Here is an 18726-nt window from a genome sequence, read left to right as displayed (position 1 = left end):
TTTTTGTACATTACACACAATACATTTTGATCATATTTAGACCTCCCTCCCCTATCTGCACCCCTCTACAGCCCCCTCTGTTGAGTCAAGGTTGTTTCCCTCAGTGTGAGTTTATCCACTGGAGCTTAGTCAACCTATCTAGCATCACTCCTTTAAAGAAGACCAACTCTCCCTCACCCAGCAGTGATCACTTGCAAATAGTTCTTCAGCTAAGGTTGGGGCTTCTTACACATTTCCCCACTTCTGTGCTGAGGTTTTGTTTTGTTTGGGTTTGTATGGGTCTAGTGCATGCTGTCACCATTGCTGTAAGTTCATATGAGCAAGGTCCCAGCCACCTGGAAAACTCTTTTTCCTTCTGTGTGGTTAGAACTCAGGTTTGCAGTGCAAGCACTTGACCAACTGAACTATCTTCCCAGCTTAGCAGTCTAAGCCTTTACACTTTTATAATGATATGATATTATAATGGTTTTACTTCAAAGCTTTTATTAATATAGCATATTTATATGCCCCAATCATAAAAATAAATCAATATATTTATTTAACATTTACTGTGTACCTATTATAATAAATATGCTAGATTTTCATCCAATGAGAATATTAGCATAAGAGTTTATGGGAATATTTTATACTTTAATACATATAAGGGTTTTAAAGCATGTATACTGAATATAAGCTAACTATATGTATATGTTAGGCTGTATTTTTCAAAATGTCCATAACAGTGAGAATTGAATACTCCTCTATCAAGAAAAGCAGTTTATTTCCACAGTCACAGCAGAAGTTAAGAACAATACAATTTAGCCCCAGTTCTGAATGTGGTCCTTAGTGGGTCTGACAACTTTCTTTTCCTAACTTCTTGGAAACCAGCAGCCATTTGAGAGGTCCCTCTTCCCTGAGACTGTATGTTAGGAGAAACCTGATCTATGTGGGCAGACCCTGGAGGCTAGTGGTGACAGGAAGAGGCTGAGGAGCCTGGAAATATGAATATGAGTCCAAATCAAGCGACTTGAGAAGAGGTCTTTCAGCCCCGAGAGCTGGATTGGAGACAAAGTGTCCAGCTGAATCTTTTCAGAATCTCTGATTTATGGGATTGTGAACAACATAAAATAGTTGGTCTGGTTACCGAGTTTTAGAATAATTTGTTAGGCAGCAATAGAAATGGGAACTTCAGCATTATATTATGAACTGTGGTGAATAAAACAGACATGGTAATCCAGGTAGACTTGGAAGGGACAAAGAATAAATCACATATACAGTGACTGTACAGCATGGGAGTCCTGTGACAGAGGTTGTATGGGATGCAGAATTGTCTGTTAGTACATAGTTCAGGCATCAGGAAAGGAGGATATGACATTTAGTCTTGGTATCTGAAGGATACAAAAGTGTTAGGTTAAAAAAAAAGAGGGGATATAATGGACAGCACAACATGCACTAAGATCTTGTTGTGAACAAGAACTGAGCTCATTCCTGGAAGTGGAAGCGACAGAATGAAGCAAAGACAATTAGTGATGAGGGATGGCCATGGGTAAAGTTGATGAAGCTACTGACTGATCAGATCACAAGGGGTTCTGATTGCTTCATTAAGGAACTTTCCCCTATTTTATTTTAAGGGTTTGAGGCACTGGAAAGGCTTGACCAGTTCTGTATTTTATGAAAATGCCACTGCAGTGTCTGAAACAGGGGCTTAGACCAAAGAAGGAGGAAGATTACAGGCAAAAAGACCACTCAGCGGATCATTACTATAATGCAGGAAAGAAAATATGGTTGTCAGAAACAAGGAAGTAAATGTAAGGCAGGTGATATGCAGATCAGTCAGAGTGAGAGTAAAAGCTTGCAGGAACAAATACTTCAATATATGGGTCTAAAGCTCTAAAATGAGCTCTGTAGAGAGGTAACTATGTATCTCTGATTACTGTAACATCAAGGACCTAAGTGTGATAAGAAAGGAGGCATCCGTTTGACATACAGACATCTGAATAGTTAAAGGGAGTAGAAGAGGCTTCATTGAAGATTTAACTACAGATGAGAATCTAACATTGTACATTGTATTGAAAAGGCAGACAGAAAGTAAAATGCCAACATTAAAGAACAGGTTAAACAAATTATAAGACATACGAAGCACAAATACCTGTTACATAATGAAAAGAGGAGCTGGTAAAGTAATGTTAGCAGATGACAAGTTCAAAACAATTTGAGGATATACGGAGACAAAGACTTCAGAGGCTCTCCACTGACCACTACTGACCTCTTCTCTGCTGACCTCTTAACATGACTTTATAGCCACATACATTATTGGAACTTTTATATTTTCTTTATTGCCAAAAATCTTGTCTTTATTTTCCAACATTTCTGCAGTAAACATATAGAATATATATTTGTCATAAAAAGCACCAAGAGAGCTTCAATTTTTAAAAGTGCTTTCGTTGACTTTTTTAGTGTACAGTGTTATTTCTAGTAATACTGCTGAACGTCAAATTTATATGCCATTATACACAGAAATAATAGCTCTAAAAAGGTTGAGTATAATGAAATTGAATGCAGGTACAGGTATTGAAATGCATTTCCCAATTACATAGGTCCACTTCAACTTCTTTAAGTACTTTTATCATCTTAAGACAGTAGGAAGTCAGTCCTTTGCAAATTTTATAAGAGGATCAGATTCTCCTCATCAAATACTGGAAAAAGCTCTGTGAAATTCAAAGACTCATATAAGTTCTATCCTCAAAGAGCTTTGAATTTAACTAGCAAAACAGATACTAGTAGCAAGTGCTGAGCAATGAGCAAACAGATGAACATGGTAATAGAGACGTGAACAGAACCTTTTATAAAGAGTATCAAGAAGCTTGGTTGGCTTTTCCCATGCAACTTGAGGAGCGCTTCAAAGAGGCAGTAGCAGGACTTTGAATGATGAGAAATGGGAAAAGACCAGAGTGCTGGTGACCTTATGATAATTTCAGGGAAATTCAAATAGACTAATTAGAAAAGAATTCAAGACCTAGCAAAAAAAGGTTAGCATAGGGAAAGGACTGAGAGGCTATGAATACTGGACTAAACAGCAGTATCTGATGCAATGAGGGAAAGAAAATGGAGGGGAGGGAGAGGGACAGCAGATTGGAGATTATTTCAAATGTACTGGAGGGTGAGTGTGTGCGTGTGTGTGCGTGTGTGTGTGCGTGTGTGTGTGCGTGTGTGTTGGAACTGAGCTGAACCTTACAGAGGCAACTATGGAAATGGAAACAATAGAACAATATCAAGAGCTATTTTGGAGTTAGCATTTAGACACTGGTACATGGCAAAAGTTATGGAATGGTATGAAGGTGTGAAGAACGCAGAAGAAATTACACAGTACTATATATAACTAAGCTGATTTCTAAACAACAAAATTGGGGGTTTTTTTGTCTATGTTTTTTATACACTGGCTGAAATTATCAGTATAACTGATAATTCTATGTAAGATTGCTACTAAAGACAAGAGCACGTGAAAATACCATGACACTTAGGAAGAAAGTCTGGGGGAGCTAAATAAATTTGATAACCATCAGACTCTAAGTAGTGGCTGCATCAAGCAGCAGAATGAGGACAGGAGAGAAATACCATTTGTTGAAAACAGCATGCTCCAGACACTGATCATACATTATCTCATTTGATTCTCAGAACACTTTATAAAATGCCATCGCTGCAGAAAGCTGAAGAGTGAGAAAGACGGGCAGGCAGATAAATGGCTGGAGTAAAGTAGCATGAGCCAGAATGCAGAGGGCCAAGGTATGAACGGGAATCTGGAAAGCAGAAGCAACCAAGCTGTGTAAGCAGTGGGAGGCCGTGGACTTAGAAAGGAAGGTTTTGGAAAGGGAAAGTTTCAAAAAAGGTGGTTAACAGTGAAAAAGGAGGGACTAAAAGAAGAGGATGGGCTGCAAGGCCAGGAGAAAAAGAACTTCACTGACTTCTGTTTAAAAGGAAGGTGGAAGGATTACCTAGGGAAGAAAAGAGAACAGGCTAGCCAGAGCAGGGTGTGGTGACCACACCCGTGATCTCTGTACTGGGATGGCTGAGACAGGAGTGCCTGGGCCACATATAGAGATCAGGTCTCAAAACACCAAAATATAAATAAACAGATAAACAAACAATCAAATAAACAAAAAGGCTATAGATTAGCCAGAAAGATAGAGGTTCTACCGGTAACTCAGAGGGGAGTAGTTAGGCAATAGGCAGTTTAGGTAATTTTAGAGAACAAAAGATTGCTGAGGTATTTCAGAGCTTAATAGTGTCTATTAGTGTCTCATTTGCTTTTAATAAGAATAACAGAGATGGTCTGTGACCTTAATAGGGAAAAGATATGCCTTATTTATTCCCAATCTTCTTACAGTTCTAAGGGCTAACATAATTAATTTTAAATATACAGCAACCCAGTCTACACATACACACACAGACATAGGGCTCATCACACAAAAGAAGGTTTAACTACTTCCTTCTTTATAGACAGTGTGTGATTTAAATTTAGTAATAACGCCTTAAGATATTTAGTAAGCATTGAAAATTGTGTTTTAATCTACAGGGTGAAATTCAAGCAGCATACACTAGAATTTTTTGTTCAAGGATATTGAAGGAAAAATCTTCTGAGGCAAATAATGTACTCAGTTTCAAAGGATATTAGGAATCAGGAAAGCAATAGATATATAATATAACGTGTCAAGGGCAATAAAATAGTACAAACAAAATCATCAACAATGAGAGAAGAGCTAACAGTGCAGTAATAGCTTTTATGTAGTAGAAATGACAAGGACAGTCACTACATAAAATACAAATGCATTATTGCTCATTCTGTACAGATTAGAAAAGTCCACACGTGCGTACATATTCTACATGCATACAGTATGTATGTATTCTATGCATATAATGTTTCTAGCCTGAACACAAGTATCCCAACCAAAAATCTGAATCAAGATAAAGATACCTGAAATTAGGTATAAAATAAATATACCAAACTAATTTTTTAATAATATTGTATCTTAGCGGGAGTGAATAATTATGTGGATTTAACTTAAAATGACAACAGGATATTATTTTTCTGCTAAACAAAGAAGCAACTTGTCTATAGATAAGAAAAACTAAAGCACAAAAGACTCATCATCAATAACAAGTTATGGCAGTAGTAGCAAGCCATGTGTTTATGAACATAATCATCATAAGTGGGTGAATGTTAATGTACACTGTTTTATGGTTACAAGTTCATGGGGATCAATTCATCTAATTTGAAAGTCAACAATATTACTTGGTATGTCCATTATTTGGGCTTAGTGCAGGATGATAGTCTAAGAAAATGCTCATGTGATTTGGAAATTACTTCATGGCACACATAGCATTCAACTGTAGCTGAGCGGTTGAAATTCGAGAACTTACCGCCTGTCTGGTTGGTGGGGCATGTGGCTGATGTCCTCTGGACAATCCTGTAACATGGGCTGGAGCTCCTCCTGGGGGGAAGGGGTCAGAGTGGCTGTGGACTGATGGCTGTAGGACACCGCAGCTGGAGAAGAGGCTGCCCCCCGTACAGGGGGAGTGGGGCCTCTTTCATCTTCCTCTTCTTCTAATTCATCCTGCTGCAAATACATCCTTGTAGGAGGCACAGGACATGGCATTTCTTGATCATAGCTACAAACGAATTGTAACAAAGTGTAGTGAACTATTTGTATTAGAGTGTCAGCATTCAACTGCTTTTCAGATCTGAGATTCTGGGTCCTATTAAGGTATTGCTAACACAAATGCATTGTTAGAAAATGATCAGAACTTAGAACAGCAGAGCCAGGGGCTTCTTTTACTTCCCTAATGCTTGTGTTACTCCTTGTCCCTTTTGTCTATGTTTCCTTTGTTCTCAAGCAGCACAGAAATTTATTCAATCATCCAAACTAAAATCTTATGAAAACATGAATACTGTTTTCTTTCTCTCTTCTGAACTAATTGTTCCCCAGTTCATCTCTATCCTATCTGCAAAACTCGGGATTCTAGCCACCTATTTTGATCTGTTGTATGTGCCACTGCAATAATCCTTTAATTTATCTCTTTCCTTCTGGTCACTTCTTTTTTTCAGGATCTTAATGTTGCTCCAAAATTAATTGCACATAAGTCCCAGATCGTTCATTTGCTCCAAAGCAATAAATGATTCTTCTATTGCTTAGAAAATAAAATAAAAATGCCAAGGCAAGCCATTCAAGTATCTGCATGATCTGGTTTACATTTGCCTTCCCAGCTTCCTCTCACTCCCATGTGTTTCCTGTTAGATCTCCAGGAGTCCACATCTCTGTGTGGTCCCAGTGTCCATAAAACCTTTCTTCTTTATTCAGAATCTTCTCCTGTGTCAAGGTCAAGAGGAACTACCAGCCAATCAGGACACTTTCATTCTTCCATTGTACCAACCATTTTATGTTGTTCATAATGGTCTCTCTCTCTGGGGTACAGTTGTAACCCGGATAGGGTTTTTTACTTTCTTCATATTATCTCATGTCATGTTATGCCTTTTTTTTTTTTTTAATTAAGCAGTAAATTTTGTGTTAAAATATCTAGGAAAACAAACTTTCAAAAAGTAATAGGTGAGCTGATCTTTGTTACTTTCAGATTCCACACTGGCAAAATACTGACTCAGTAAAAAGTTTACTCAGTAACCACAAAATGTGTCTGTGACATTCCATCATCATTCTTACATCTGCACAGAGACCCAAAATGGAGCCACCTCATATGAACGTCCCCAACTGAAGTGAAAAACTGGAATGCCTTTTGTGTCAGTGCTCATACATTAAACACCCTCTCTAGAGTTCACGTAGTACCAAGCTTGTGGGCTTCTTGCTTTGCTTAATACTAGCAACTGTCATTTTACAGTGGCTTTTAATGAAAATACGAAAGTGCCTTTAAACATAGGAAGGCAGTGATTGGCTTTCTGTCCTTTACACTTGAGTATCCTTGGAAATGAACTAGTGCTGTTGGTTATAAGCTTCATGTTAGTGAAGAAAAGCAGATGTTAACTAAGGTATTTTTAAACGAAACACACAAAGAACAGGGCATGCAATGAAAAAATCACTGGGGCCAGAGACCTCTATGGGACCTAATCTCATTTTCCCTCAGGAGCAACTGCTCAGTATTTAGTAACTCAGTGTCATATGCAACTATGAAACATAACATCTATGGACAATGAGAGTTACCTATAAATATTTTCAAATACAACTTTTCCTTGTAAAAATTTTAAATATGACTAGGAGACTGAGAGACAGAGCTTTATTTACTGGAAGAGCTGAAACTGTTAACCACTTTTTTTCTGGACACTAATCAAGCCACTATTTCTATTTATTTCAAGGCACTAAAAAGAAAGCATTTTCAGGTAGATTGCACTTTCTGGTTGTTAATTTTCTATGAAAAGTGAGTTCTCTTTTAAAGCTACTGGGGAGACAGCTGTTTATTTTGTTTGGTGGTACCATCTCCAGTTACACGGATTCTGAAACAAGAAGGAAACACATTTCCTTCCTAAAGTTTACCATGTAGATTTTTATGTCTACATGAAAATCAGTTCTGCAAAGCTGAAATTCCTAAACAGTTTTCAGCACAATAAAATAATATCTAAGAAAGAATGTTTTTTGGTATACTGCAAGTTCTATAGGTCTATGCAAATATTTTACGAAACCTGAATATCTATTTGCTAAGGGAGTTATAACACTGTTAGACATTGGTGAATGGTGGGGATACATTCTGGGAAACGCATTGTTAGGCGACCTTATATATCATGATGTGAACATACCAGACTACTCTTACACAAACCTAGATGGTACAGTCTGCTGTACACCTAGACTAACTGACATACCCAATTGTTCCTAGGTTATAAACTTGTAAAGCAAGTTATTGTACTTAATATGGAAGACAACTATAATGCAATGGAAAGAATTCGTGTTTTCAGATATACTAAAGATAGAGAAAGATCAGTAAAAATACTACAGAATAGGAATTTTTCTGCTCCATGATAATCTTAGGGGATCACCATTACATGAAGTATCCCAACACTGACTTCAAAGGACTTGGGGTTTTATGAATGTATTTGAAATATCATATCATGAAATCATGTATATAGAGCTATACATACACGAGTTCACATGTATTCATGTATATACACAATTTAAAATATGTGTATACATATGTATATAGATGAGGTATTAATTATATATGTGCATATGTATAATATATGTGCATACATAATATATATCTATAATTCTTAGATGCTAGCTACAAAAGATTCCTAAACATTACTGCATATATAAGGCAGTCCAGAGGAGACTGGTGTCTGTGGACCTGAGGAATCAGCTTTCTCTTGGCAATGCAGAACCATCATTCATAGCAGCTTAATGTCATCCATTCACACTGCACCGCTTCCATGTGCAGCTCCTCTTACCTTTCATCAATGTTCATGTTGTACTCTTCACTGTTGCTATGGGGGGGAGGATGTGCTGGAGGAGGAGGAAGCAAGTCTGCCCAGTTCATGCCACCCTGCTTGGGGGCCTTCGGTGTTCGTGCCCCTTTCTTGTGCCCTTGACTCCCTAGAAAAGAAGCAAAGTACAAGTCTTTTGTCTTTGGCCTTTATATTTTTCCCACTCAAGAGTTAAATATTTTCAAATATCATCTTGTAATTCATACATGCATACAGAGATAAGTGAACTTTTCTTCATTAATTTTAAGCAGCACTTTATACAAGAGAAAGAGCAAAGTATTGCCAAGTTCAACTGCAAAGTATATAGAAAGAAAGCAATATAAGCATAAATGGATTTTACAAGCCATATCATTAATAGTGATCTTCCTACAGCAATTAATTGCATTATGGATTATCATCTAAAACAAATGAGCTGTAGACAGATTTTCTAGAGTGCCTTTCTATTATTTAATTGCTGAAACCTAAAATACAATATGATACAGATACGATCTATTAGACTTGCACTGTTGCATTAAATCACCGAATAGATATAATTTGTACTTGTCCATTGAAATGTTTTAGGCACAGTGAAATCACTCCTTTTCTTGAGGAGGGCAGAGAGAGATGAAAGTAATTGCCAGAAGAAGTAAAATAACTAATGACAAAAGAAGCAGAAAAATTAATTTTTTATAAAAGGGCAGAGCATCTTCAACCAGTTTCTATAAAGTTACGGCTTATAGGAAATAATAGTGTGCTTGAACACCCTTAGTAGTTTAAGTAGCCCAGTTACTCAAGTGCGACAGTGTTTTGACTTTAGCTCATTCTTTAAACATTGCTAGCTATACCTGTATTAAATTTTAGAAAGGTTTAGGTCAAGATACTCTGGGGTAAAATACTCCCTCTTAATATATTTCAGATTCATATGTATGTTATGAACGAACACTGAGTATGTTTTTTTCTCACATGAGCCCCTAATATCACTGAATTACCTTGATCTTTCTTTACAACTCTCTCTGAAACAAGTCTTCTGAGACATGAAGCAAGCCTTCGCTTATTCAATGAGCCTTTAAATTTTTTTTTTTTTTAAATCAGTCAGAAATTTTCAGTCACATGGAAGTGTTTGTTATGCCAGATGTTCTTGGCCTGGTATGTTATTGTAGCAAGTGTGGGCTGAAGAGTGGGCTGTTATTAATAAACTGTGACTGTCAGCCCTATGCCTGTGTGTCTCTAGTCTCTCCTCAACCATGCCACTCGGTTGCCTCAAGACGTGGTTCAAGTGTTATGAGCTGATATTAGCCAGTGCATATACTGTAAGAAGAGCATCTGCCCTGAGTGGCACATCACAGATATCCCCTTTGCTTTATTGACCTGCTCTCTTCTCTCCTCTACCCAATACTGGATTTTCCATCTGTATTATCTTTTTACCAAATGTCCATAGAATAACCAATAATGAACTGAATCTAAATATCAGATTCAGGCACCTAAGCTGAGGGTTGGAGGTCAATTGAACCTAGAATTGTGTTTTTTTCCCTATCAATATACTTTCTGTAACTAAGAATTCAAAAGTGAAATGGCTGACACTAATCAAATACTAAAATATTTTATACGATTTTACCAACAATAGATAGCCAGAATTTTACTCATACCTTGGGGTTTAGTTACCTTGAAGAGGAAAAGAAAAGGTCATTCAATACTTTGGAGAAAGAACATATAGTACAAGCTGAGAAAAATCTAAAAAGGTAAAGAATCGTTACTATTCTCCTTTAATTCACACAAGAACCAGGTCAACACAGGCTAGAGAATGCCCATCGTCATAGCTCAGCTATGGGAGGATAGTGAACTGCCAATGTGATGCTCATTACAGAAGGGGGCAGAGATGCTTGGCACAAAGACCCTAGCAACGCTAATGCAGTTGTTGGGAGACGCCATTTCTCATCTGTCCCGGAGAAGCATGTTCCACTCAAGATCAATCGCTCTGTTCTCATTGTGGTGTGACTTGCCACATGTTACTTCTAATAATGAACTGCCTTTAATTACAAAAACAGGACATAAGTGCCAGTAAGCTCCCATCTGCAGCACCTATCAAGAAAACAGCTGGCAGACAGCTGCTGGCACATGGCAATCACAGGGAAGAAGCCTTACTGTGACTTATGAGCAGGACAGACTGAGGCTGTGAGGATACTTTGAGGTTTCCAGCAAGAACTAGGCAATCTCTGAGAGACACTAGAGCTAAGATAGGCTCCTGCTACACCTCGACTCCAGGTTATTGTTTCTCAAACTTTTGTTCGGGTAACACGTTTAGCAGATAAATGACACATGCAATGTTCTTTGCTATATTTTGGCCATAAGGGGAAAAAAGAGTTTTTAACTGCATTTAAAAATTACTTTGCACTTTTGATTTTTCCTTCATTAAGAAGGAAGGAAGAAGGAGGCTGAGCATTTGAAACCAAGTAGAATATGAAATCGTTTATTGAATGGATAGTACCTTAAGTTTCAGATCAGATTCACGTCTGGGATTCAAATGATATAAAGTGATGATATCGTTCCCTAAGTACACCAGCCGATGAGCATTTCCTTTATCTTCTTGGAATAAGCCATCTTTTAAAGACAGGTTCACATTTTCCTTTGTCTTTCTTACTTACCGGATGTACTACTGCCCCGATCTGAACTGTTGTAAGAGCCTCCTGTATTCTGGTCGTAGGATTGGTTGTATGGGATAGTTGGAGGATTTGTGTCATTTGCCCGATAATCTAGACATTTCAGATGGAAGAATAATTATTTTCTCTTAGTAGGTTATTCACATTTGATTTATTTGTATTTCTGAGTAACTTAAGAAATTAGCTGAATCATTTATTTACCTGGTACTCTTTATTTTCCTATTCAGATTGTCAACATATAAAAAGACTTATATTCCAAATGGACACACATGCATAAATGTATGTATATGTAAAATATAACAACAAGGACTAGGATTTTATTTGAGCAGTATAATGCATGTTCCATATGCATTAGGCCTTGGGTTCAGTTAAAAACCTAGTATACTACTTGTAAATACACATAGACACATAGATATATACACCATGGAAGTAGTGAGCTTGTAAACTGAGAGAGCTTCCTATTATATACTTAGACCTCAGGCTATTGTCTTTTAGGCTTTCTTTCTGATTAAGTGCACTCTAAGGTTATGCGTTTTGTAGCCTAGTTTCAAATGGTAACAAACTAAGCAGATTAACTACATATGCAATTCTTTTTATATAGGTATAGAACTGAAAGTAGTCAGCAAGATTGTTATCTAAGAAAAATATATACCCAGTAAGAAAATTAAATATCTTAACCTTCTCCAGAAATGCTTCTGCTTACTTAGGCAGAGGTGAAAATTCAAGTGCTCAGCCTGCCACTGAACCATAGGCAATACTAATCTGTCAGTCTTTTTGCATTTCAGGGCCTTTATTACATTTTGACATACTAAATTTGCTTACAAGCAGTGTAAATGAATGAGTTCTGAACTATTTGTACACAGGACTTCCAGGGCTTTCCAAAATCCAAAGGGAAAGCACATACACTAGTAGAATAATGTGACAACAGTTTGAACCACCACAGTAAACCCTATGATTACAGAAATTGTCCTATCCATCTTTGTCAGTCTTGATCATGAACTTATGCAGGAGTCTTAATGAATTTCATTCAATTGAGCTATTATTTCAATCAAGTGCGTCTTTAAACTTGGGAAAAGGTTAGATGACTTTAAGAGGGTCAGATGACATTAAAACATATAGCATGGACTTAATCAAATGAAATGCTTAAATTATCCTTTGGTAATCTCTAGCTATAAGCCTCAAGAAAATATAAAACCATGTTTCTAATTACCTATAATAAAATGCATCTTTTACCTATGTACTTGTACAACAGTGGCCCATCTATTCAAATTAGAACAATTTTGTTTTTCCTAGAGGTGTAACTCTGCAAATCAAATTATTAAAGCAGTAGCCTGGAGAACTACAAAGAAATCAAATGCCTATCTCGTCAAACCCATACATTACAATGCAGAGACATTCCCCTCAGGCCATACAATACTAGTCACTGCTTCAAGTTAATACTAAACTCAATTTATTTTCGATTCTATACAGACAGACTTCAATCAGGTCAACCATAGAAATATAGGTCCTAAAATTATATATTGTATCAGTTTGAGTAATCATATGGGGTGATACAAGAAATTGAACCACTTCTTCAGTTCAAATTTAATTTAATTATTTTTCAGCAGTTTGATATAAAAATGCCATTGGTTTATACAACCATGTAGAAGCAATTATCTTCCATCCTCAAGTGGAAAGAATGGAATAGTCTATTTGTTGAGAATGTGAAGTATTGTGATGGTTGTACTTGTGCTTTATGAATAAAAGATTGCATGTCCTAAGCAATCTCTCACCTACTATTAAATTTAAATTAATCTCAAAACCATTTGAAAATATATATTATTATAAAATCAATTTTTCAAGGTTATTGTTGTGCTAATTAACTCTGACACTGGAAAATTTGAAATCAAAGACATAAGAATAACTTTAGTAACCAAAGGAAAAATTTGACTTGCTAGTCATCACAGACCAGTTTCAACAGCTAGTGCTGGATGAAGGGCCTTTTTACAGAAAGGGGTGGTAACAAAGCTAAGCTCTTCACCTTTATTGAGTTTGTTTTGCTCCATGATGTTATACTGAATGGGTGGCACTTCCTGTTTCTGCTGACCCGCAGGCTTCCAGTGCTTTTCGGTGGAGTCCCCTCCGCTGCCATTGTTCATGTTGTTGCTGAGGTTTGCCTGGATGAGCTGCGTAGTGGCATAGGGAGTGGGCTGCCCTGATGGATTGACAAAACGCCCGTCCTTCAGATTTGGGCTATTGAAGGTTTTCATCTCATTGATTTTGTTACTAAGGTCCACATCACCATAAACAGTTGACTCAGGGAGCATCAGATTTGTTTGTTTGTTATCCAGTTGGTTGTTATAATTTGCTATACAATCGGCTATGTGCAACGAAGAGGAAAAGGAAAAAGTCATTCTGCATGGTTATTCGTCTTAAATTTCTTCCTAAGCTCTTTGAGTAATAATGAAATTGGTCTATCAAGTAAAAATGTGCTTAAGATGAACAGGAGGGACCAAGTAATTGTATGGACTTTAAAAAGAAACCAAAATTTGAGGAAATAAGGGTATGCATAGATTTCATGCAGAGACCAAATAACTTTGAACTTCTGCTAGTGTTATGTATTAAATAATTCATCCAACTTAAAATAGCTTTCCTCAACTCCATCTACAAGAATTCTGCTACAACCATATACACACAAATCTGCGTGTATCCTTTTACATTTTCTAGTTTTGGGTTCCTGACTTATTTGAAGCTACTATTTGAAGCTGTTAAAGCAATAGAAATAAGCATATACATTGAGAACTCAGACCATAGTGGCAGTGCGGGGGATGCAACTTCTAACTACAGGCCAAAGGACCCAAGATTTCACTGTTCTATAAAGTGTTTCTATTAAGAGCTCAGTCATAGTAAATAGTGCTCGGGAGAATTTTATTAGTTCATAATTTGGATATCACTATCAGAGAAAGATGCTACATTATCATTTTTCATGGTTTCAGAATGACACCCCAAGAAGTATAAAACGGTAATAATGATGACAAAATGAATCATAGTGACCAGGGTCATTTAATCAAATAAAGACAGAATAATACCTAACATGCTTAATATCTCATTTCCACTCTAATTCTCCTTTCATTGGGACAATTAAGAACTAAATAATAGATATACACAGATGTATTTAAAGCCCACAGTTCAAAGTATTAAGACAGCAGGAAGAACTAAAGTCAGATTTTAAGTTAAACCATTTTGAAATAAAACATGGCTATGGAAGAATACCATTATTTTATTCATGCTGTTGCCAAGCTGCACCAACATTAACAGGCTTTCCAGAGAATTAGTTTTCAGTGGGATATTTTTAAAAACGATAAATTAACAAGCTTGCTACTTGTGAGGTAAATAGAAATGCTGTCTTAAGAAAAATTTGCAACTGTCCTAGTCCACTAAATTCAACTATTCTGTATTTCTATTATATATCATATAGCTGGGATAGTCAGTGAATCTGGCCTGTAGTAAGTCTATTTCTAATTTCTAGGCATTAAATTCTACTTAACAGTGGTTAAGAAATATAACAAAGACAATTGGTTTTAGAAACCTCATTTTGCTGTGCCAATATATGAGTTTTATACAATAGGTCATTGCAAATGCCAGAGGTGGTGGATGATTACAAGGAAGTAGTGTTTTCTAGACAGCAGGACAGTTACTCATATAAACTCACAGCAATTGTGACTGAATGCACAAGACCTCCATATGTTCAAGCCACATGAAGTCCCAGCATAGAGAAGGTAGGTGTGTAAGAAGGCCGAACCCTAGTGTAGGACCTATTGGCAACTGTCAGCTGAGGGGAGAGAGGGAGTCAATTTTCTTTAAGGGTGTGATGCTGGGTAAGTTGACCAGGCTCCAGAAGATGGACCCACTCTAAAAGGCATTTGGGGAGACAGATAGGTGTTACAAAAATAATAGAAGACATGAAATTGGGTGGGCAGGATAATAAATGGGGGGATGCTCATAGGGGAGGGAAACCGAATATAACAAATACATTGTATGAAATTCTCAAAAATTCAATAGAAAGATTTAAAAAAAAAAGACTTTGGCACCCTTTGGCACCCTTCTATCCAATGTTCTCTGACACAGCAACCACTGGTCATATGTGGCTACAAAGCACTGTGGCTAGTACATATGAGGTCATCAATTAACTTGAATTTTAAAAGCCATCTCTGCTAGCATATTGGACAATGAAGGTCTGCATATTCATTCACGTGGCTGTCAGTGTTTCCTCTCTCCAGTTAGTCTCAGCAGGTATTTTATTTAAGTTGTGTGGCTGTGTGTCTAGACAACTCTAGCATGGAACTCAGAACACAGACTTGCCACAGGGATATGAGACATTCATACTCAGTGAAGACTCAGAATTGATTTAAGGGTAGACATAGAGATGGCTCTGTGGTTTGTTCTTACAACTTTTACCATCTTCACCTACAGCCACCTTCTCTTTTCCATATCCTATGAGTTTTTCTACTTCCCTACTCATAGTTTTTGATTTTTGCAGTTATTTGAATGTTTCTAATTTTATGACTACTGGGACTTTTTGTTTTGTTTTATAAGTTATTTGTAACTTTATCTTGCAAACTCCACATTCATTTGTTCATTCATGTTTGGCATGAAATTTTAGCATAGAAATTTACTCATCCAATATTCTTGCCCAAAATGTACAATACATAATTAATGCAGACACATACTTCTGCCATGTATGTATGTGTGTGTGTGTGTGTGTGTTTGTGTGTGTGTAGTCTTAGGATTTGTTTCTATACTATGAAATCTGATTTAAAATTTTGGTTAAATTTTAATTGAAATTGTTTTATTGTTACTGTTGGTGATTATTTATGTTTCTACCACTGAAGAATCTAGTTTATGGATTTATTGGCCTTTAAACAATTAGAAATATATATATATATTATATATATTATATTAGGTATTTTCTTATGATTTCATTTTCCTGTACTGGCTTTCTTTTCTAGAATTAGCATGTTTATATTCTTTGGAAAGTGTTCCTGACACAAAGTAAAGTATAGAGGTTTAGGGGTGGAGAAGATACTTGAACTAGGCTAGTTTGCTATGTAACATTTATGACTTCCTAAAAATATTGATCACAGATTTCTTTCCCATGCAGGAAGGAAATTTGGTTCCTTCTGGATAATTCCTCATTAAGCTGATATATTTCAGCTCTAGCCATGTCCCTAACCTGGGCGACTGTAGGTTGTCAGGTTGCTGTCACTGTTTCCATTACCAGCGGTGCAGCAGTTGATGGAGCAGTCGTTATGATTATTGCCAGTATTAGGCCACGTGTCTGCCAGCCAAGGCTGTGTGGCAGGTTCACTAATGTTGAGAAGTCCTGGCCTAAAGGAAAATAATACAAAAAAGCAAGTGTTACATGAAGAAAATAATGATTCGCATTCAGAATTCCAACAAAACACTTCATTTGATTCATGTCATCATAATTTGGTGACTATATTGAATGACATTATTATGTCTTTTATTTAATAAGCAGGCAATTTTAATATAGTGCTCTAAAATGTGTCTGAGTACACATAGCCATAAGTTGGGTAGAGTTTTTATCAGCATTAAAATCTTTATTGTCTGCAATGTTTCACCCTACTTTTAGTCATAGTGATTAAAAATCAAACGGAATCTAAAAGTATCAGTGCATAATTTTACAGTAGCTTAAAATACCCTTGGTAAGGCCACTTACATTTCTTCATTTTTGATCCATTAAAAATTGCTGCATCAAAAATAGAACATGCTCATTTATTGAAATAATAGATCCTCACACAAGGTATCTTTACATATTTTTCTTCAAAGTCACTTTACTTTTAGAAAGAGTATGAGGCCCTATGACATTTTACACAGAGTTACACCGGTGTTTCAGTGTGCCGTTCTGTACACTTGTCAACACTGCCTCATAGGGAAAATGTCCTTTCATAAACAATGGAGAGCTACTAACAAAATATGATAAAACAAAGACATTGACTAAGAGAAATATCAGTGCTTTTTTTTCACAATTAATACTAATCTTCATATACTTTGGGGAGGCAAAGTGCATTGGCAGGAATTAACAGGAGCTCTGGACTTCTAGAGCCAGGGAAACAAAGGATGTAGTCCATGTCTGTTTCTAGCACTGACTCCATGTGATCACCCAGTGTAAAAGGTGATGGGTGTGACGTTCTGTTCAAGTCACAATAAAACAGACTGGCACTGTAGACTACTCCATGATTTTCTTTGTGGCTCATTTTCATTGCTAAAGTGTGATAACCATGTTTCTCACTTAGCTGGGAAGCAAGACCCTCTCTATGGTGCTGTTTGTTACTATCTGATCACATAGATTGCTAAGGGAGAAAATTTATTATGAAAATGATCATTATTTTAGGAATAATCTACTTCAAATGAAGAATATGGATTCATAATTGTAATATCTGTATCCATATGGAGATGTCTATATCTATATGGATATACATAGATATGTGTCTATATGTGATCATCTATCATCTATCTTTCTATCTATCTATCTATCCATCTGTCTGTCTATCTATCTATCTATCTATCTATCATCTATCATCTATCTATCTATCTATCTATCATCTATCTACTTGTTTAATTAGAATAAATATTTACATTCTGCTTAAAATGTATGCAAGAATATTTGGACTTGTTTAAACGTATCAACTCATTTAATCACTATGATTTTACAAGTTCAGACTGTTATTACCCAAATTTCGCAGAGGAAATTAAGACACATAAGCAAGATTAGGATACTTGTGCAGTCATACATAGTCAGTGCGTGACAGAGCTGAGTTTCAAACATAAGTGATGGCCCCCATATCCACACTGGACGTAGGGTGTTATAAACACACACTAGAACCTGTGGAAATTCTCTAACCCTCTCAAACACGCAGTAATAGAAGAAGTAGAGAAAATGTCTGTAGTCTTGAAGTTCAGGATAAAGCTGTTAAAACCGAGCTATTCAAATGGTTGATAAAACATACTTTGAAGAGCAACGTTTCTGGACTCTTAAAATTTAAACATTTAAATGTAAGCTGTACCACCAGTATCTGGAGTGTTTGAAACAGATGTTAGTTATAGATATTCTGCATCTAGTAATCTTTACCTATCTTATTTTATTTTCCCCTGAACTTAAGCCTTAAGTGTTATTACTGTCAAAATTATTAAAAATAAAACTCCTGTATTTGACCCTGAGGAGATAATGTGCTATGTGTGAAGTGCAGGTCAAGTGGAAAATTTCCTGACTGACTTGCATGTTTCAAAAGGAACAGACAGTGTTTGTATGCTACTGTGATTCCCTCTGCAAAAACACTTTTTCAGTGAGTGCTTTGATATCATCAGCTCAGAGAACTTTTCATATAGATGGCTGATTTCCAACAGGAAGTAGAATCAACAAATTACACCCTAGCTTTCTGTTTAGACTTGAGTTTGGAATGCAAATTATTCTTGGGGAGAAGGTAAAACATGACTATTAGCTCACAGGGAAGCTTGAAATGCCAGGCGTGTATTCTAGAGGTCATGGAGGAAGGCAAGGGCATAACAGCTACTCTGATAAGAATGTTTGTGTCTTGAAACTAAGAATTCTAAGGGCTATCTTTATCTTTT

General features: G+C 36.5%; 1 protein-coding gene across 5 annotated transcripts in view; it reads right to left on the bottom strand.

The window, feature by feature from the left end:
* Positions 1–18726, bottom strand: part of Robo1 (roundabout guidance receptor 1) — a 432413-nt gene that overhangs the window by 35235 nt on the left and 378452 nt on the right. For 3 of the 5 annotated variants that reach the window (XM_017802463.2, XM_017802462.2, XM_008850082.1), the window contains 5 exons: positions 16307–16461; positions 13115–13453; positions 11080–11187; positions 8423–8567; positions 5398–5646 (listed from right to left, as the gene is read on the bottom strand). In XM_017802463.2, the coding sequence (XP_017657952.1) occupies positions 5398–5646; positions 8423–8567; positions 11080–11187; positions 13115–13453; positions 16307–16461 (996 nt within the window). The remainder of the gene's footprint in view (positions 1–5397; positions 5647–8422; positions 8568–11079; positions 11188–13114; positions 13454–16306; positions 16462–18726) is intronic. The other 2 variants (XM_029554552.1, XM_008850083.1) reach the window with 1 other exon arrangement.

The sequence above is a fragment of the Nannospalax galili genome, unplaced genomic scaffold, assembly GCF_000622305.1.
Source record: "Nannospalax galili isolate Female #2095 unplaced genomic scaffold, S.galili_v1.0 scaffold705, whole genome shotgun sequence".
NCBI classification, from domain to species: domain Eukaryota; kingdom Metazoa; phylum Chordata; class Mammalia; order Rodentia; family Spalacidae; genus Nannospalax; species Nannospalax galili.
This window is presented reverse-complemented; position numbering and strand designations above follow the sequence as displayed.